Raw genomic sequence first — 22,316 nt, 5'->3', positions numbered from 1 at the left:
CTCGACTCGGTTCATATATAATTAAGACTAGAGTACGTAGCAGAAAACATAAGAGAAGGAAGAACTAATTAAAAACTGAAGTACATAAGAAAAGCATAAGAAAAATAACTATAATATTATCATTTCGTTGAGGCTGTAGTTAAACCATTTAAAAATTGTGAGAACAACAAAGTTTTCAGGAATTTATGAAATAATTGAGCTGGCCTAAAAGCCTAATGGAGTCTGGAAGTTCATTCCAGATCTCTACAAACTTGAAAGCAGAAGATCGACTGAGCTTCCCAGCAGATTTAATTCCCTTAAAGGAAGGGAAGGCTAACTTATATCTTTGTGTGTTTCTCAAATGGCAAAGTCTAAGGGTATTCCAACATAAGGGGACAAAAGGATCAAATATTCCATAGAGAAGCTTGAAGATTATGCATGCGCATTTAAACTGGAATGCTAGAAGGCCAGAAAGGAAAGACTATGAGCTGGATGCACTAAAGCCAGCGATCGTCGCCAAACCTGTTTCCACAGCTTTAGCGATGATCACTTTTACCGACCCGATACACAAAACGACCCGCCGCATGTTTTTACCCTCGATCGCCCATTTTCCGATCCAGCCATGCAAATTAGCTAAAACCCCATATACATATATATACATTCCTCAATAAACTACATGACTATAATAACAGCACTTAGCAACTATCCTGTGCGTCTAACAAAGAATACTTTCTCTGGACCATATGCAACCCCTTTAACATCCACCCTGGGTCTAGCACCTTCACCCTGCCCCAGGACAGAATTAACCAATAGGCCAAGTAGGCACGTGCCTAGGGCCCGAAATGGTCAGGGAGGCCCGATGAAGGAGGGCATCAACATTGTTTTTTCCAAACGGCGATGGGCCCCTCCAGCATCGATCGGCAATGCGGCCCCCTCCCCCCCCCCCCCCCCATTGAAGGAAAGTAAGACAAGCAAGCAACACGGGTAAGAAAGGCAACGGGAACTGTAATTGTGCAAGCGGTGCTGCTTGCCCAAGGCTTCCCTCTGACGCAGCTTCCTGTTTCCGCCTGGGCGCATGGTTGGGTGGGGTGGGGCAGGGGGCTCAGTGTACTTGTGTACCTAGGGGTCCTCGATGAATTAATCCTGCCCTGCCCTGCCCATCAGGTCCTCCATAACTATAGCACCAGAGATAGAGATAAAGGCTGCCTCTCTGGCCAAAGGGGCCTTTCCTCCGCCATATCCTGTCCACAGGAAGTTGTATCAGTGCAGAGGGATGCAGCAAAGGATAGGTTCTGCCAGCCGGAGTGTCGGGTGGGAGGGTGTAGCTGGATGCAAGAGGAGAGATGAGGAAGAGCCTGGATAGAAAGGAGAGAGGGGACAGATATGCTGAAAACAAGGGAAAGAAGGGGGACGAGCACACTGGATAGAAGGGATGTGGGACAGCCACACTGGATGGGAAAAACAGGAGAAAAGACACTGGATGTAGGAGGGGAGAGGAGGCAGAGTCTGGAGACAAGGGATGGAGGGGGACAGACACTGGATGGAATGGAAGGAGTGACAGATACACTGGATGGGGGAAATGCTAGAGCTGAGGGCAAAGCATGAATGAGGTTGGAGTAGGGTTACAAGACGTCCAGATTTGCCTGGACATATCCTCTTTTTAGAGGACACTTTGTCCGGGCTTTGAAAAGCAGATCGCATCGGGAGGGGCATCCGCACTGGCACGAATGCAATGCGGTGACATCACACGTGCGCATGATGTCATCGTGTCGCATGCACGGATGCCCTCCCAACCAACGAGAACAGGCTTAGGGGGCGGGGCTAGGAGTGAGGCTGGGGCGTGGCGTGGGAATAATGCAGCGGGGATGGGTGGAACTGGGTAGGCCTGGGAGGGCATTTATGTGTCTGGATTTTATGTAAATAAAACCTGGTAGCCCTAGGTTGGAGGAGGAGCTTGGCCTCCCTGAACAAAAAGGTGTTCTGCTGCCCATGGTTTGTAGCACTGGGATCTGTGCCCAACTTTGGGCACAAAGCTTTACACTAACTAAAACCAGGAGTAAATCCCGGTATAATACTGCTTACATTATAAGAACATAAGAATTGCCGCTGCTGGGTCAGACCAGTGGTCCATCATGCCCAGCAGTCCGCTCACGCGGCAGCCCTCTGGTCAAAGACCAGCCTCCTGAGACTAGCCCTACCTGAGTACATTCTGGTTCAGCAGGAACTTGTCTAACTATGTCTTTAATCCTTGGAGGGTGTTTCCCCTATAAAACCCCTATAAAGCCTCCAGAAGAGCGTTCCAGTTTTCTACCACTCTCTGGGTGAAGAAGAACTTCCTTATGTTCGTACGGAATCTATCCTCTTTTAACTTGAGAGAATGCCCTCTCGTTCTCCCTACCTTGAACAACCTGTCCTTATCTACTAAGTTTATTCCCTTCAGTACCTTGAATGTTTCGATCATGTCCCTTCTTTATCTCCTCTGTTCGAGGGAGAAGAGGCTCAGTTTCTCTAATCTTTCACTGTACGGCAACTCCTCCAGCCCTTTAACCATCCTAGTCGCTCTTCTCTGATCCACACAACATTCTCATTGTCATGCACAATTTGCAGGTCCATATGAAAACACATGTATTTTTTTATTCTTTATTTATAAATTTTAACTTTTGACACTCAATACAAGTCAAAATAAAGAAAAAATACAATGTAAGGTAAAGATAATATTCCAAATTATTACAAGTTATCTCCTTAATACATAGTATAGTTAGTCCACTATATGTCTGGGACGGAGCTGCGTATAACTGAAATTAGATTAAAGAAAATAGATATAGGGAACTAAAGAGGAGGCTTGATTGACCTTGAACATTACCTTTCTGAGCTACCTCGAGGACAGTAAGATTCAAGTACTAGATTTCGATTGCTCTATAGCTGAAATAAACTTAGACAACTGTTGCAGTTCATAAAAAACATATCTATTACCGCTGTATATCAAAACACACTTACAGGAATATCTTAGAAGAAAGGTTGCCTCTATCTGTACAGCCTGAGGTCTCAAAATAAGAAACTGTTTTCTTCTCCTCTGAGTAGGACGAAAGACATCTGGCTACCAAATCGGGCACTCAGCACTTGTCACTCTAGCCCCCCCTCTCCCCATCACCCCCTCCCCCCGTCCTTGCCTTGCCTGCCCCTCTCTGCTGCTCCCTTTCCTCTACTCCAGTGGTTCCCAAACCTGTCCTGGGGGACCCCCAGCCAGTCAGGTTTTCAAGATATCCCTAATGAATATGCATGAGAGAGATTTGCATACCTGTCACTTCCATTATATGCAAATCTCTCTCATGCATATTCATTAGGGATATCTTGAAAACCTGACTGGCTGGGGGTCCCCCAGGACAGGTTTGGGAACCACTGCTCTACTCTAATCTCCTATTTCTCCTTCCCACTCCTCCTAGCGACGGCTTCGGCCGATTTGGCCACGCTCCCCCTAAGCGGGATGGGAGCTTGTTTTATTCTTATAATATCGGTCAAAAAAGGAACATCTTTAAATTTGAAAAACATCTTCAGCATCCATTCCCTATTCGAATCGATAGCGAACTGTACCATTAATGTTGCAGGAACCTGGGCTTCAGTTTCCGACCTCTCGAGGAAATTAGTTATATCTAAACTGTCAGCAGACAAATTCTGCTGTTCGGGATTTTGAGGCTTAGCTCTCGTAGGAAGGTAATCTAATTTTAGACAGAGGTGGATACAAAGCCTCAGGAGCTTTCAAAATTTCACTTAAGTATCTTTTAAACATTGCTAAGGCATCTACAGGATAAACTTTCGGAAAATTTATGATCCGGAGATTACATCTCCTGATAGAATTTTCCATCATTTCTTGTTTAAAGTGCAAATTCGCACTGTCTGTGGTCCAAGTTAGAGCTTGTGCTTCCAAAGTCTTGGGGCTCCTTTTACTAAGCCGCGTTAGCGAGACTTTTAATCATGCGCTAACCACCGCGCTAGCCGAAAAACTACCGCCTGCTCAAGAGGAGGCGATAGCGGCTAGCGCGGCCAGCGGTTTAGCGCGCACTATTACACGTGTTAAACCGCTAACGCGGCTTCGTAAAAGGAGCCCTCTATCTTGGTCTCAAAATCAGTTGATATACTCTCCAAAGTTGTTACTTTATTTTTTAAGTCCCAAGCTTTCTGAAAGCACATTAGTGCATCGAATGGAAAGTTGCTGGATTTGGTTTCCCAGTGAAATTTGCATACTTGAAATAGCGTCCCCTATTGATTCCATAGTGAAAACTTCAGGCCTATGTGAGGGAGCTATCTCAGTCCCGGAGCTCCCTGTACCCCTGAGGTACCTGGGACCGCCTCAGTGAGCAGTGAGAGTTCCTGAGCTTGCTGTGTTCTCTCCGCCAACCGCTGCAATGTTAGAAGCACCTCTTGCCCCTTTTCAGAGTTGGTCCTCCCGCTCTGTGGAACCAGCAGGAGGGTATCCCGGGCCGGCACGTCTAAAAACGATTCCCCCGTTGCACCAGGACAAGTGGGCGGGGTTCGCTCATCCAGAGAAAGAGTAGCGCCCTCGAAAGAGTAGTCACATGCCTCAGCTTGCGTGCCCTCTCCAGCCAAGGATACCTCCGGTCTTTGCGTTCGTAGGCTGTGATCCACGAAGGCGTCCATCGGGCCCATCTGTAACACTGCTACGTCCGGGAAAACTCGGATCTTTGATTTTCTCTTTATCATCTGGTAAACAGGAAAAATCTTCAACAAAGGCTCGGCAGTGTCTCCACAGAAGCACCAAGCCGCCATCTTGAATAGCTCCGCCCCAGTGCTTACATGCACTTTTACATGGATCTACCATTTTTTGTCCTGTTTCGGCACCTTGCATCCATTAGAACACTTTTCCACGCTGAAAACTCAGCTCAGAAATAACGCCTAACATTATGCACCATATGTAGAATTCTCCCATAAGTGCTGAATGTGTTTTATTAAAAGGGTACCTTTAATTAGCTGCAAATTAAAACAGCTAAATTTACAATTTATAAACATCTAGGAGCAGAAGCCATAACTATAGTTTGCTTGATCATAAGACAAATAAAACCCAGAACAGTGGCGTGAAACTGACAGCAGTCTGCCTTACTGTATGCTCATATACAGTACATTTCCAAGTTTAGTCAAAAATTTGTTATTCCGCTAGTAGGTAACATTACTTTCAAAATAATGTTGACTCCCTTCAAGATTGCAGTAAGCTACAGAATATCTTATTTGCATTCTCTATATTCAAAAGTCTGTTTTGCATATTTCATTTTTATTCTGATGCCTTCCATAATAAAGTGCGATCGTTTTGTTTTAACGTTGCCATCTTTGAGCTGGAAATAAAATTCATTTCAGCTCTGAGTGCATTACAGTAAATTGTTTCAAGCTGGAAGACAATGAGCATCAAACTGATATTCAGTCAGGACTCTTCAGCTTGGAAAAGAGACGACAGAGGGGAGATATGATTGAAGTCTACAAAATCCTGAGTGGTGTAGAACGGGTACCCATCAAAAATTACAAAGACTAGTTGGGGGGGGAACACTTTTAAAACCAATAGGAGGAAATATATTTTTTCACTCAATGAATAGTTAAGCTCTGGAATGCGTTGCTATAGGATGTAGTAACAGCAGTTAATGTAAGTGGGTTTAAAAAAAGGTTTGGACAAGTTCCTGGAGGAAAAGTCCATAGTCAACAATTAAGGCAGACATGGGGGGAGCCCACCCCCTCCCTCTTCCTATGAAACTATCCCTGAAATGCTTTCAACATTTCCTTATATATACTGATATTTCTCAACATTTGCTTATTTTTGATCGTAGAATTAGGTTTTCCTTCGAAAGGGTTACCTTCAAAAGCTTGTCATAACCTCCTCCCCCCTTTTACTAAACCATGATAGTAGCTATTAGCGCAGGGAGCCGCGCTGAATGCTCTGCGCTGATCCCAAAGCTCATGAGCGTTGGGAGCAGCGCGGAGCATTGAGCGCAGCTCCCTACGCTAATAACCTCTATCGAATAACATCAAATTGCTTTCTTTAAAACCAAGAACACCAAAAAATCTGCCTTCATTCATAAGCTCCTTATCCCTCATGATCCTTCAAGAACCGTAAGATCTGCATCTCACCACCTACTTTAAAAATCACTGGTACCCGTAAGGCTTCTTCATTCGCAACTATAGCCCCTACAATTTGGAACTCTTTACCTTCACATTTAAAGTCTGAGAAAAATTTAGATAAATTTAAGGGAAACCTTAAAAGTTTCCTTTTTTAAAGACGCATATGAATGCTAAATGATCTTTGGATTCACCCTCGACTATTTCTGTAGTAATCACATTCAACACTGATATGATTTCTCCCATTGCCCTCTTGTTTTTAACCTTAATTATACTCTTCTCTTTTTAAAATCGTATTTCCCTTACTATCCTTTTGTTTTCATGTAAGTTGTGTCTTGTCATTAACAAGTATGTTAACTGTTCCCCATTTAAATTGTTAAACGCATGGAGGGGCATAATCAAAAAAAGTCTAAGTCCCCTTTTAGCAGTGAAATGTCCATTATCAAAAAATGTTCAAAAGGAGGGTTTTTTTTTTTTTTTATAATGGCCTGCCTCTACATTCAGCTGTTTAAACGCCCAGACCACCACTACGTCTACACTTACCACATATAATAAACCCAAAAAAAGCCTAAGTCCCAAATGTCCAACACAAGAGCTTTTAAGCAAAGGAAGAGCCAGTCCTTCGCCTAAAAGCTGGATTCTGTAACTGGTGTCTGTCAAAAAGAACATTGTTTACAGAATCCACCTCCACCCCCACCCCAGCAACGATGGCGGCAGGAGAGATGGCTCATCTCCCCTGCCACGATAACGATCCCGAAGTGCCATCAACTGCAGCACTTCAGATCGCTATCGCGGCAGGAGAGATAGCCAATCTCGGCTGCCGCGATCCATCACTCCCCAACGCGATCGGGGCAGGAGGGAGCCCAAGCCCTCCTGCCCCAGCAAAACCCCCTACCTCCCACTCCCACTAAGATACAGGCAGGAGGGATCCCAGGCCCTCCTGCCCTCGGCGCACCCCCCCACACACACACAATCGCCCCCCCCGAACCCCTGATTGGCCTGCCGACCCCTTGACCCCCCTGCCAACCCCTCGACACCACCACCCACCCTCGATACCCCCCTCCATACCTCAAAAGAGTTGGACGGACGGACAGGTCCCAAGCCCATCCGTCTGGCAGGCCCACCATCTGTCGAATGGCGGGCCTTAAGGCCTGATTGGCCCAGGTGCCTCAAACCCCGCCCACAGGAAGGGCCTAAGGCTACTGGGCTGATTCCATTTGGCCCAGGCGCCTAAGGCCCCACCTGTGGGCGAGGTTTGAGGCACCTGGGCCAATCAGGGAGGTTGGCGGTTCTTCGTGCAGGAGAGTTTGGGCTCCCTCCTGTCCTGATCGTGGTCAGGGGTGGTAGGCAGGTTGCCGGGGCCGATGAGCTCATCGCGGCAGCACGATCAACTAAGCGTCTACTTTTCGGCACTTATACCTGTTTTGACTTGGTCTAAGTCAAAACGTACACGTGCCGACTAGGTAACCTGTCTAAAGTTTTGGTTATACCTGCTGTACGCCTATGTCTAGGTCAGCCCATCTTCCGCCCTTTCCCCTCCTCTAAAAACACCTCTTTTTGTTCTATGCGTTTAGAGGCAGGGGAAAGGCCTAAGCTGGTTTTAGATACATCTAAAACCAGCTTTGGTTATGGGTACTTGGACGATCAGGCTTTTTGATTGTCCAAGTAGCCATTCAGGTCACTTTTTAGATGGTTTTTTTTGTTTTGATTATGAGCCCCTTAGAATTTTTAATAAACTTGAAACTTGAACTTAAAAGGGGGAGGGGCAGGAATGCATTGAGTTAATCCAATAAAAACTTATTTCCTCTTGGTTTTTTTGTTTGTTTGTTTTATTTCTATATAGTACCTTGGATTATAAATTGAAATGATTCTTGAAAAAGTATTGATAAATAGTGAAGATTCAATAAAAGAGGTGTTTTTTTTTTTTTAGGACTAGTGTTTGGAATTGCAACCATATAAGTGCCTATATACCAATTAGGACATCCCACGTCTCCTCCTCAATTGTGTTATGTTTTTTTAAAAATTTTGGGAGATTTTGTTTGATTAGGCATAGGATTTTTTTGTGTGTAGATACGTACTCCTTGCCTCACCTATATAGTTTACCCACTCTTTTACTAAGGTGCGCTAAACGATTAGCGTGCACTAATCGAATTAGCGTGTGCTAAATGCTAACGCGTCCACAGACTAACGTGCACGCATTAGCGTTTAGCGTGCGCTAAATCGGTTAGCGCACCTTAGTAAAAGAGGGCCCTAGTCGATGCAGGAAACCAACCCATTTGGAGACACTGCCTCTGAGAAGCTTGGTCCTTGCACCACATAAGCATATACAGTCAAACCTTGGTTTGCGAGCATAATTCGTTCCAGAAGCATGCTTGTGATCCAAAACACTCGTATATCAAAGCAAATTTCCCCATAGGAAATAATGGAAACTCGGACGATTCGTTCCACAACCAAAAACTTTAATACAAAATACTATATGTACTCATATTGCCAAGACCTCACTCATTTAGATCAGTCACTACACTTCCGCAGCGTCAGAGAGAGAAGAATCATCGGCTGAGTTGTGATGACTTGACACGTGTATACCATATGTACTCGTATTGCAAGACCTCGCTTGTTTAATAATAATAATAATAATAATAATTTTATTCTTGTATACCGCCATACCCAAAAAAGTTCTAGGCGGTTCACATTCATTAATTAAGGTCCACGGTGACACACGGATTTACAAAATTTTAAAAAAATTACAGGCAATGAAGAGGGGGGCGTGGGGAACTCTTTAACTGAGATTTAGCAGAAGTAACGGTAAGACAGAAGGTAGGGTTGGAAGGTAAGCGATAACGAGAGAGAGACCTAGTGGGGAGAGGGGGAGGAGGAGGGGGAGCAGAAGGAACGGGGGGAGAGTGGGAAAGGGGAGAAGCAGGGGGCAAGGGGGATTAAAAGCCCTGTTCGCGGAAGAGGTGCGTTTTGAGAAGTTTTCTAAAACTAAGGTAAGAGGGGGCCTCGAGTATCATTTGGGCAAGCCAAGGGTTCAGCTTAGCCGCCTGGTACGCAAAGGTTTTGTCGAGAACAGTCACTACACTCTTGCAGCGTCAGAGAGAGAAGAACCATCGGCTCAGTTGTGATGTATGTATAATGTATGTACTTGTATTGCAAGACATTGCTTGTATATCAAGTCAAAATTGAATAAAATATTTTGCTTGTCTTGCAAAACACTTGCAAACCAAGTTACTTGCAATCCAAGGTTTTACTGTATTGACCCTTTATAAACCACCCACTTTGAGGTCCTTTTACTAAGTTGCTATAGGTGCTAACACGGCTCGTAATGGCTTACCAGGGTTACTCAACTTCTCTGGCATTGATCCTGATTTAAAATGTATTTGGAGTGCACATTTGTTATGGTTTTCATTTCTTAATAAAGAGATTTAACTATAATAGCATACCAGGGGATGTGCTCAGGTGCCATTTTAGTGTATGTTAATCCAGATACATAAATATTGAAACCCCCCCAACTGCCCACTGCCAGCATTAAACCCAAATATTCAAGGCCGGACCATTTCTGGTGACTGGCATTGAATATCTGGGTTAGGGGGGGAGGTTGCCCACTGGTTACGCCGATATTCAGGGGCTGACTGGTTATCTCCCACTTAATATTCATATCTAGTCATCAAAATGCTATTTAACTGGTCAACAGACATTTCTGACCAGCTAAATAGCACTCAACGCCAGGGGTTCTATTTGGGGGGGGAGGGGCATGTCAGGGGCAGCTACAGTGCCACATGTTAACCTCTTGGTGTAGAACAACCACGCGAGCCATTACTAGCTACAGAATGAGTGCTGGTATGTGTTCATGTTGTGCTTTTTATTGATGGTCACACACTTGTGGCAACATTAGCTCACGGCCATTAATAGAAAAAAAAATGGGGGGAAAAAATCATTATTTTACAGCTGCGGCAAAAATAGCCTTAACACTGCGGTTTCCTCTAAGCTAAGCAGCAGTCTTGCTGCCAGTGAGTGGTGGTGTTTCAATGCTATGTATTCAATTACTAGGGACAAGCAGGTTGCCTGGAGTCTTACAGAGCCTGTCGGTCCCTCACTATTGAAAGAGTGATAGTGAAATAGCGCCCCCTACTAGCAGGACTCTAGGAGGAGGACTCCTGCTCAGTTCGATTGTATGTGATGGTCTTAAGGTGGCCAAACAGGTTGAAAAGCTAGAAGGATGCTAGGTTGCATAGAGAAAGGTATGGCCAGTAGGAAAAAGGAGGTATTGATGCCCCTGTATAAGACTTTGGGGAGACCTCATTTAGAATATTGTGTACAATTCTAGAGGCCACACCTTCAAAAAGAAATAAAAAGGATGGAGTCCGTCCAGAGGAAGGCTACTAAAATGGCATGTGGTCTTCATGATAAGACGTACAGGGACAGACTTAAAAATCTCAATCTGTATACTTTGGAGGAAAGACGGGAGAGGGGAGATATGATAGAGACGTTTAAATACCTACATGATGTAAATGCGCATGAGTCGAGTCTCTTTTATTTGAAAGGAAACTCTGCAATGAGAGGGAATAGGATTAAGTTAAGAGGTGATAGGCTCAGGAGTAATCTAAGGAAATACTTTTTTACAGAAAGGGTGGTAGATTCATGAAACAGTCTCACGGAAGAGGTGGGGAAGACAGAGGCTGTATCTGAATTCAAAAGGGCCTGGGATAGGCACATGGGATCTCTTAGTGAGAGCAAGAGATAATGGTTACTGCGGATGGGCAGACAGACTGGATGGGCCATTTGGCCTTTATCTGACATCATGTTTCTATGTTTAGAGGAAATGGTGCTTAACGTAAAACAAAACCTGCGCTAAGGCCATTTTTTGCTGCAACTTAGTAAAAGGGCCCTGAACTTATTTTTATTCAAAGAAAATACATCCATTCCCCATCTCATATATTCAATACCCACCTGTTAGGTCATTTGTCCTGTTGTTTAAGCAGTAGCAATACCTCATGGGAAATTTACCAGGATCAACATTTTTCAGGTTAGAAACTGAAAACAGAGAGAGCATAGACCTTAATATTATTGCCTTTCTAAACAAGAAAATACTTTTAAGGTATTTAGTAAGAGAAGCAATTACACTTACTATTATAAATGAGGATGGAAACCTTATGAAATGCATAAGAACTGTATGAAGTAACGCTCAATAAGGAGAAGAATTTCTTTGTCCCTGCAAGAAGAAAAATAGCATTAAAAAAAACAACAATAAAAAAGGTTAGCACCATATTTTAAAAAATGGCACACACATACAAACATCTACACTACAGTATACATATCAAATTGAATGTAGTTATGTATGTTCCAGCATAACTCCGAAACACATGGACAGATTTCAACCAAACTTGGTATACTGTACATATCAATTACTATCTAGGAAAAAATACTGTGGGAGTGGGAAGGGGGTTACATGTAAAGAATAGTCAAAAAAGACAGATATTGCTTTGACCAATTGTGTGAAGCTTGGGGAATGATGTCACACTGTGCTGTTCTGTCAGTGCTGTAACAGTGCCTCCAAGGAAACATAATGTAATTGGCCAAGTGCAATCAAAGCTACATCTAGAGCTTCAGAGACAGTACAGCAGCGTGAGGCCCGACTATAGGATATGAAAGATAAGTGTCCAATCCAGGGGTGGGCAACGAGGGCCGCAATCCAGTCGGGTTTTTAGGATTTCCCCAATGAATATGCCTGAGATCCATTTGCATACAATGGAGGCAGTGCATGCAAATAGATCCCTTGCATATTCATTGGGGAAATCCTAAATACCCGACTGGATTGCGGCCCTCGTTTGCCCACCCCTGGTCTAATCCATAGTTTTCAGGCTTGCTGAGATACTCCCAATGCTGTTTAAGTCCATGTTCAGCCCCATAGAGAGGGCCAGTCTTGCTGCTGAGATTGGGATATTCGGGCAACGCCGGGTGATCAGCTAGTATATATATATCACCTCATTCTTTGTAGCCCAATCAATCCACTGGCAGGCAAGTTAGCATATCTCTGATTGGACAAGCAGATGGATTCAACTGGCTAATTTGCATCTTTCCTCCTTATTGGGAAAGCATGAAAAACTAGGCCAGAGTTTGAGGTTTAGTTACGACGCTACTGTTTCATGGCTTCATTTCTTATTTTAGATAAGGTAAATATTTGCCATAGAACTTTATGGGGGAAATGTTTTCAAAGGCAGTAAAAGATGGACATTTACTGCAACTTAATTTATCAAGAATATCACCAATCAATGGTAACTCAGTAGCCCTTGTTAATGACTCTTGCAGTACAACAGTAACACTACTTGCGATCATCTTTTCAGGCAGGTGACTTTCAAGGGGTAGGCACATGATCAAGAGCATTGCCCCCTTTCTTCCCCCCATCCATGGCTATACTTGGGCCAGACACTACCAAACACACCCTCCAGCCAAGACATCTCCTGAATCCTTCCTATTCCAACACTTCTTCTGACCCTGTACCTTGGATATCAGAGAGCTAAGAGTGGGATTTGATGTATCCACTGAGGCTTGTGTTAGCCTTTATAAGTAATGCAAAACCATGCTGATAACACAAAAAACTTAGCTATACCACCCAGAGCTGAAATGAAATCTTTGCATTAACAGCCTGATTATGTAAATTGCTAATACCCAGTTTCCTAAAGACCATATACTAATTAACATATTGAACTTTAGCTACACTGCCAGTGAAACATAGAAACATAGAACATGACGGCAGAAAAGGGCCACGGCCCATCTAGTCTGCCCACACTAATGGCCCACCCCCTAACTACCTCCATGAAGAGATCCCACATGCCAAACCCATCTTTTCTTAAAATCTGGCACGCTGCTGGCCTCAATTACCTGTTGTGGAAGATTATTCCAGCGATCAACCACCCTTTCGATGAAGAAATATTTTCTGGTATCGCCATGAAATTTCCCACCCCTGATTTTCAACGGATGCCCTCTTGTTGCCGTGGGTCCTTTAAGGAAAAAGAGATCCTCTTCCACCTCGATACGGCCCGTGACATATTTGAACGTCTCGATCATGTCTCCCCTCTCTCTGCGTTCCTCGAGTGAGTACAGCTGCAACTTATCCAGTCGTTCCTCATACGGGAGATCCTTGAGACCTGAGACCATCCTGGTGGCCATTCGCTGAACCGACTCAACTCTCTGCACATCTTTTTGATAATGCGGCCTCCAGAATTGTGCACAGTATTCCAGATGGGTTCTCACCATGGATCTGTACAATGGCATTATGACCTCGGGCTTACGGCTGACAAAACTTCTACGGATACAGCCCATGATTTGTCTAGCCCTGGATAGGTGCATAGGTTAAAATGAGCACATTAACCCATTTTAATGCTCAGTTTCAACACAGCTTGCCAAATGGACCCCAAAGAAATGGAAATTCAGAAATGCAATGAATGATTAACATAAGCTATAAGGTAGAGATGGAACTTGCCCCACCGAGTGAAGTCGATCAGCATCATTTTCCAGTGAAATGGGAGGGAAGAGGAGTGATAAGAGTCTTGTCCCCTTCAGATTGTGGACACTGGCCAGAGGGTCCTAGTCTAAGAGGGAAGGAAATGGTCCATCTTGGAATTGGTCAGCAGTTCAAAGGTACCTTGTCTTTGAATTGGGGTCTGTCCCCGTCCTCGCAGTTAACCATGGGAAACCGTCCCCCTGCCATTCTTTAAGGAGAGAGGAAAGAATCAGAGTATGAATGGGAACAACCACTAACCCTCAAGCCTTGCACTGAAGAATGCTGGTGTAGAAGGATTGAGGTTGAGATAGACACTAGAGAATGACAGTCTCTGGAATCCAGAGCAGATATTGTGATGTCATAATGTCTCATTCCAAAAAACTCTGAATAAGATGGTGGACATAATGGCTCTGTGGGATCCTTGATAAAGCAAATTGTTGCGAAACATGTCGGATCATGTAACCCAGTAGCATACTAAGCTAAGTATACAATTTATTTGAATATGTTTAAATAGAATAATCTCAAGGAAACTTCTAAAAAGATTATGGTGGATAAAAAAGTTTTAAAAACAAGTTTACCTAAATAACTGCAATAAAAGAATGTGGGCCAATGAGGAATAAAAGCACCAGTATCCCTACCTCTATTGAACATTACTAAGGGTGGAGGAGGTGTACCTGAGGCCACATTTTGCCAGATTTGAAATATATGAGAGCATGTGGAACAACTTGTAATTTTGTGGAGAGGGATGTTGGATATTGTGGAGGTTGGGTGAAGTATTGGAGACTTGTGTTGTATAACTCCCAACCATTAATGAAACTGAGTTAAATAGTGCCATCTTTAGTGTGAATGGTCATTCCAATAAGAGCCATGCTTATCAGTGATGTCATAATGACTTCATTATCCTATACTTAGCTCACATAAGAATCAGAGTATGAAAGAGCAGAGCCACTGACCCTCAAGTCTTGCACTGAAGAATGCTGATGTAGAAGGACTGAGGTTGAACAACCTCACCACCCCGCTGCGGAACCTGAGCTCCCTTCAGTTATTCCGCAAACAACTGAAAACCTGGCTTTTCAGCAAATTGTAGCTCTATCCTTCCCCCCTTTCTCTCCCCCCTTCTACACATAAGTTCATGTAATCCTTTTTCTTCTTCTCTACCCACTATTTTAAGTTCTTGTAAACCGTGTCGAGCTCCATTCTCATGGAGATGATGCGGTATATAAACTTAAGGTTTAGATTAGATAGACACTAAAGAATGACATAGGATGATTTCCTGTGGTTATCTACAGGGACGGGGACAAACTCTGTTCTTGTGTCATTCTCTAATTATGGAGAGGAAAGGGTCTGCCTATGATTGTCAATATACGAGGGTGCAAAGCCCACTCTGAACCTTGTGATAATGTTATAACCATTATTATTCAGCTCTCTGAAAACTGTTACCATCCAAGTAGCTAAAAGTGTGGTGACAAGGCAAAAGCGCGCGAGACTTCAGCGCGCCGACATTACAGCGCTGACAATTCAGCGCAAGACACCAGTGTGCCGCTGATAGACAGGACCCATAGGCACAATGCGCAGCGGCGGCAATAAAAGCAAACAGGATGTAAGGCATGATTAAGAAGGGTATTACGAGTAGATCGGCGGACGTCATAATGCCGCTTTACAGAGCAATGGTCAGACCACATCTGGAGTACTGTGCCCAACACTGGTCTCCTTACCTAAAGAAGGACATAACCCTGTTGGAGAGGGTGCAGAGGCGAGCCACAAAGCTAGTAAAAGGCATGGGAACACCTCGGAAAACTAAGCTTGTTCACCCTTGAGAGGAGAAGACTGAGAGGGGACATGATAGAGACTTTTAAATGACTAAAAGGTTTTGACAAAATAGAGCAAGAAGCATCACTATTGCCGTTGTCAAATGTGATTCGGACGAGAGGTCATAGACTGAAATTGAGGGGCGACAGGCCCAGGACTAATGTCAGAAAGTTCTGTTTCACACAGCGAGGGGTGGACGCTTGGAATGCTCTCCCGGAGGAGGTGGTGACGGAAACCTCCATTATGGGATTCAAGTGCAAGTTGGATGCGCGCCTCCTTGCAAATCACATTGAGGGATACGGGAATTTAAGGACTTCATCAGGGAACACCTAGATTGGTCTCCGCGTGTGCGGGTCACAGGACTAGATGGACCAGAGGTCTGATTCGGTGAAGCCATTTCTTATGTTTTAAAAATGACTTTTAAAGAGCTCCGATGGAGGGTATGGGGGGGAACCCCACACACACTTTACTTCAGACTGTTCGCGCTGCCATTGGGGGTGTGTGGGGGGTGCAACCCCCCACATCCTAGAGAAAACTTAACTTTTTCCTAAAAAATTTGGAAAAAGTTAAGTTTACTCTATAATGGAGGGTTCCAACCCCCCCAATCCTCCCCAATGGCAGCATGAAGAGTATGAAGTAAACTGGGGGGGGTTCCCCACTCACACCCCACATTGGAGCTCTTGAAAAGTCACTTTTTAGGCAGCACGCTGGTGTCTTGCGCCGAATTGTCGGCGCTGCAATACCCAATTTAATTTCTAGAGGTACATATAGGTCGGAAAAAGAATAGTAACAGTAGACAGAAAATACCTACCTGCATACTGTGTACTTTGTATCCATGAAAGTTTTCAACATGAAAGCTCTTGTGTACTTTTCCTTTGAAAATAGGTGAAAAGATCCTGGAGGAAAAGTACTTGTGAATAATTACTGAACCAATGTGGGCAGTTAGAAGATTGTCACTAATGGGTGGGAAATCTTGAAAAGAAAGGTCTTTTCAAGAGAAAACATGGGCATTCATTCCTACTGGTTCCTACCACTTCTGCTTCAAAATCTCTACTATTTTAATTTTTTTTTTTAGTACTCTAGCAGTGCAAAAATGTTACCGTTCAGAGCTTTAGTGAACATTCCATTTACCAGCTCGGTGAGGTTAAATTCAGAGAGATCGATGGATGCCGCTGGCAGCTCTGAAAGAGAATCAATAACAAATAGTTCTGACATTTCACACCAAACAGCAGCATCTTCAGTGGAGTTTTGTCACTAGCATTCTGTAACTGTTCAGTCCCTTCTCTTCCGGAATTCATAAGAACATAAGAATAGCCTTACTGGGTCAGACCAATGGTCCATCAAGCCCAGTAGCCCGATCTCACGGTGGCCAATCCAAGTCCCTAGTACCTGGCCAAAACCCAAAGAGTAGCAACATTCCATGCTACCGATCCAAGGCAAGCAGTGGCTTCCCCCATTTCTTTCTCAATAACAAACTGTGGATTTTTCCTCCAGGAACTTGTCCAAAACTTTCTTAAAACCAGCTACGCTATCCGCTCTTACCAACGCGTTCCAGAGCTTAACTATTGTCTGAGTGGAAAAATATTTCCTCCTATTGCTTTTAAAAGTATTTCCCTGTAACTTTATCGAGTGTCCCCTAGTCTTTGTAATTTTTGACAAAGTGAAAAATGAATCCACTTGTACCTGTTCTACTCCATTCAGGATTTTGTAGACTTCAATCATATCTTCCCTCATTTAAAATGCCTTCCTCCTCCCCCCCCCTCCCCATTTACAAAAACGTAGTGCGTTTTTTAGAACCGGCTGTGGCAGTAACAGCTCTGATGATCATAGAATTCCTATGAACGTAGGAGCTATTACCACCGTGGCTGGTGTTACGTTTTTGTAAAAGGGAGTGAGGGGGGTAATCTCAACTTGTGACTATTTCCCCATGAGAGATTCCAGAATTTATTTTATTTCTAAAAATTTCCTTCATAAGTATATACTAGACTAGATGACATGTACATTGCATACGCAAGAGCCTGCCAATGTTATGAGTGTCTATGTGCGTAAGGATACAATCGCCCGGACATGCATCATTCTTTGACGTGATTGTCCCGCCCCCAACTGGCAAGTAATTTGAGTTTTAATTTTATTTTTTACGCAGTAGTTATTCTAACTTGAGCAACAAAGCATTCAAGGTTTTGTTAACCATTTGGATTTTGTTATCTTTGCAAACTTGGATTTTCAGCTCAGAGAGAAATTAAATTTGAAAAAAAAAAAAAAAAAAAAGAACAATTGCAGATGGTAGATGATGACTCTTTCTGAGTGTCACAAGGGGTTCATGCCAGTAAAATAATAGGTTTGTTTTACTTGTAGAGTTTCTGGAATGTTGCCAGAAGTGCCCTGGGGGGCTAAAATCCACCCCTGTCACCGGACATCAGTGAGGACAGTGTCAATCCATATATGTTTGTTAATTCTATTGCTAAAAATGCCTCCTCTTATAATGGTAAGGGAGTCATCTATAACAGCAAAATTAACTTTGCTGTATGCTTGTTGACTATCGAGTCATGTTTTTGAGTTAATTTGCACTCAAAAACAAGCTCATCCATCACATTGATTAGCGGACCGTTAGCCATTTAAGCCTTTTCCATGAATAGTTTAAAGATGTCTTCCTTAAATTCTATCTCCTCCCCCTTAAACATAGGGGGTCCTTTTATCAAGCTGCGGTAGGGGTTTAATGCACGTAATACCGCGCGTTAAACCACCTGCCGCGCTAGCCGCTAACACTTGCATTGAGCAGGCGTTAGTTTTTTAGCTGGTTGGGTCCAGGGTCCTAAGTTTTTCAGTGGAATGTGTCCTAGAGATTTTTATGTGGTTTGCCAAGTTTTAATATTATTTTAATATTAAGAAAGTCCATCTTAGGAACATCATTTCTCCACATTGGTTTTTGTTACAATTACCCATACGTGGTGTAAAGAACTTTAAATAAATAACTCCCAAATTTAATTTTCTGTTGGTTTTGCAATTCTAATGTGCCACAAAGCACATTTGCTCCTTTTAGTGTACCAGAGCTAAAAAAAAAAAGTTTGAGGGACACTGAATTAGAGCATCAGGAAGATTAGGAGATTGTCTGGAGCAGCACCTTATGGGGCAAGAACAATCAGAAGCAAAACTGCTGCCCAGATTTACAGAACCTTGAGCTCATATTTCTACTTTTTAAGCATTTCTACAAGATCATATTAGGAAGGGCGGTATTGGTGTAATCCTAACCGTTAAGTTTAATTATTACAATTTTGGATGGCGGGGGGAGTCTAGGAGCTCCTCTTGTATGAGGAAAAACTAACGAGGTTAGGGCTCTTCAGCTTGGAAAAGAGACAGCTGAGGGGAGATATGACCGAAGTCTACAAAATCCTGAGTGGTGTAGAACGGGGAGAAGTGGATCGATTTTTTTGCTCCGTCAAAATTTACAAAGACGAGGGGACACTCGATGAAGTTACACAGAAATACTTTTAGAACCAATAGGAGGAAATATTTTTTTCACTCAGAGAATAGTTAAGCTCTGGAATGTGTTGCCAGAGGATCTGGTAAGAGCGGTTATTGTAGCTGGATTTAAAAAAAGGTTTGGACAAGTTCCTGGATGAAAAGTCCATAAACTGTTGAGACAGACATAGAGGAAGTTGTGGCTTGCACTGGATTGGTAGCATGGAATGCTGCTACTATTTGAGTGTTTGCCAGGTACTTGTGACTTGGATTGGCCTCTGCGAAGACAGGATACTGGGTAGATGGACCAATTGTCTGATCCAGTAAGGCTATTCATAGATTTTTAACCTAAAACATTATTATTATTATTTTAATATTTATTAGTTTTCAATTATTAACAGTGCAATACAGTGAATTTAAACATAAATAAATCAAACAGAAACACTATAAATATGCAAATATTTCAATAACAAACATTTTCACACACACCCTCCTCCTCTTAACTAGTGAAAATAGAACCACATGTATAATTTCAATAAATTAGATACAATGAATAATAATGTTTTCCCATCTCCCTCCCTCCCACCCTGGATGTGTAAGGAGGTCAGATAAAAAGAAAAGGTACATGACAGCTATTGTGACTCAATAAATGATGTCAATGGGCTCCATACCATTTTAAATGCACAATTGCATTCTATATTCATTCTTTTATATTTGTAGCTAGAACATACGTTTGCCCACCAGAAAGTATAATTAAGTCAATCATAACTCTTACAATAATAATTTATTTTATTATATATCACCCTACCAGTAGTTCTGGGCAGTTTACAACAAGAAAAAACTGAAACTTTCAGTGAAAAATTACAATTCAATAAAATACTTATACCTATTTTTTTTTTTTTTTAAGTTCAATCATATTTATTAACATTTTAATGTATACATACATGCTTAAATACAACATCACTAATATATTGTTAAAAGTTAACAAAGAAATTTGTCGAATAAATAAGCTTTCAACAATTTCCTAAATCTGAAGTAAGATCAAGACTGAGGGAGTTTTTATAAGGACCCGCCTTTGAAGAGGGGAAGGTGAACATACCGGAGTTTCTTGTATATTTATTTGACTTAAATAATTTCAAATGAGAAACCAAATAAAAAGGTAATAAACCGAAAAGTGCCTTAAAACAGATGCACCCAAATTTAAAAATCACTCTGGCCTCGAATGGAAGCCAATGCAATTTGATGTAAAAGGAACTTACATGGTCATATTTCTTCAGGTCAAAAATCAAACGAACAGCGGCATTTTGAATCAATCGCAGTCATAATAATGTCTTTTTTGTTAACCCCAGATAAATGATGTCAAAATAAACTAGAGCAGTGGTTCCCAACCCTGTCCTGGAGGACCATCAAGCCAATCGGGTTTTCAGGTTAACCCTAATGAATATGCAAGAGAGAGATTTGCATATAATGGAAGTCAAAGGCATGCAAATCTTCTCCATGTATATTCATTAGGGCTAGCCTGAAAACCCGAATGGCCTTGTGGTCCTCCAGGACAGGGTTGGGAACCACTGGTCTAGAGTGGACAATATAGTAGACTGAACCAATAGCCTAAAAGACTCTCTATGACAGGGGTGTCCAATGTCGGTCCTCGAGGGCCGCAATCCAGTCAGGTTTTCAGGATTTCCCCAATGAATATGCATGAGATCTATGTGCATGCACTGCTTTCAATGCATATTCATTGGGGAAATCCTGAAAACCCGACTGGATTGCGGCCCTCGAGGACCGACATTGGACACCCCTGCTCTATGATATCTCATACTCTAATGCCAACCCTGCTTGTATTGGAGGTGCTCATGGGCATTTATCCTTATGAGTATATTTCTAAAAATCAGAGTTAAAGTTGAATATTGTACAATTTTGTGGTTGGTTTTCAACAGTCAAAATTAAGAGAGATGTTAATATACTCTAAACCAGGGGTAGAGAACTCTGGTCCTCGAGAGCCGTATTCCAGTCGGGTTTTCAGGATTTCCCCAATGACTATGCATGAGATCTATTTGCATGCACTGCTTTCAATGCATATTCATTGGGGGAAATCCTGAAAACCCGACTGGAATACGGCTCTCGAGGAACGGAGTTCCCTACCCCTGCTCTAAACTGCTGGAAACAAAGCTGCAAATACTATGGGTTCCTTTTACTAAGCCGTGTTAGGGCTTTAACGCGCGGAATAGCGCGCGTTACATTGCCGTGCGCGCTAGACCTTAATGCAAGCATTGAGCTGGCGTTAATTCTAGAAGCGTAGCGTGCAGTAATTTCCTGCGTGCGCTAAAAATGCTAGCGTACCTTAGTAAAAGGAGCCCTATGTCATAAGAATGCACAAAAGCTAGATTGCACCAATGTATTAACTGAATTGTTGAATTATCCAAGGTGATACAGTTAGTTCACCCTTTATACCTTGTATCCAAAAAAGGTTTCAATGCTAGTCTTTAGACCCTCAGAGACGCCACCAGAAGATCACATTATCATATCTTCTGGCTTTACGCACCTAATCGTCACTGGGTCAATATATGGTGTGTATCAATTACTAATTATTTTATCGTTTTTTTAATTTAGTTAATTTTAAAACAATAAATATATTGATATTATGTTGATATTTATAGTGTGCATGTTGTTGATATTTATACTTAGCGTTTCTCCTATTAAAGTGAGGTTTTCTTATTGCAGGGATAGTAGCCCTGAGGAAACCCCCTCTACGGGTGAAACATGTTGGCTCATTAATCCCTTGCTAACCACCAACCACCAGTGAAGCTAAGTATTCAATTTATACAAAATATTCTTTAAAACTATTTATTGTTTTAAAATTAACTAAATTTAAAAAACGATAAAATAATTAGTAATTGATACACACCATATATTGACCCAGTGACGATTAGGTGCGTAAAGCCAGAAGATATGATAATGTGATCTTCTGGTGGCGTCTCTGAGGGTCTAAAGACTAGCATTGAAACCTTTTTTGGATACAAGGTATAAAGGGTGAACTAACTGTATCACCTTGGATAATTCAGTGATATTCTCCTCCTTGTAAAAAAACTTTTTTGTGTTATATATCAGCCAGATACATCAATTTATTAACTGAATTGTTGACATCTTTTTCTTGCTCTTACCTGTAGCAGCCAGAACTGCTATTCTTTTTTCTCTGTTCTTCACTTCTTTTATGCTTGATGCTGTGAATGACATAATTATTGTTAGACACACATCTTCCTTGACATTTCAGTAAAAATATGTGCTCTTGTTTTTCCTGTCTTTCTATCTTGGAAAGATAGTATTTCCTGTTTCATTGTGGTGTTGAAAAACTGTTTACCATAAATTTATTAAGGCAATAAGGGGTCCTTTTACTAAGGCAAGCTAACCAATTATTATTATTATTTTATTTCTTATATACTGCCAAAGC

General features: G+C 42.4%; 1 protein-coding gene across 1 annotated transcript in view; it reads right to left on the bottom strand.

Moving 5' to 3' along the window:
• Positions 1 to 22,102, bottom strand: part of HHLA1 (HERV-H LTR-associating 1) — a 95,918-nt gene extending 73,816 nt beyond the window's left edge. Inside the window, exons 1-4 of the mRNA XM_033929877.1 lie at positions 22,030 to 22,102; positions 16,510 to 16,590; positions 11,225 to 11,308; positions 11,047 to 11,130 (exon numbers count right to left, since the gene is read on the bottom strand). Of these exons, the coding sequence (XP_033785768.1) occupies positions 11,047 to 11,130; positions 11,225 to 11,308; positions 16,510 to 16,590; positions 22,030 to 22,102 (322 nt within the window). The remainder of the gene's footprint in view (positions 1 to 11,046; positions 11,131 to 11,224; positions 11,309 to 16,509; positions 16,591 to 22,029) is intronic.
• Positions 22,103 to 22,316: the final 214 nt, after the last annotated feature.

Source organism: Geotrypetes seraphini, chromosome 2 (genome assembly GCF_902459505.1).
Source record: "Geotrypetes seraphini chromosome 2, aGeoSer1.1, whole genome shotgun sequence".
NCBI classification, from domain to species: Eukaryota; Metazoa; Chordata; class Amphibia; order Gymnophiona; family Dermophiidae; genus Geotrypetes; species Geotrypetes seraphini.
This window is presented reverse-complemented; position numbering and strand designations above follow the sequence as displayed.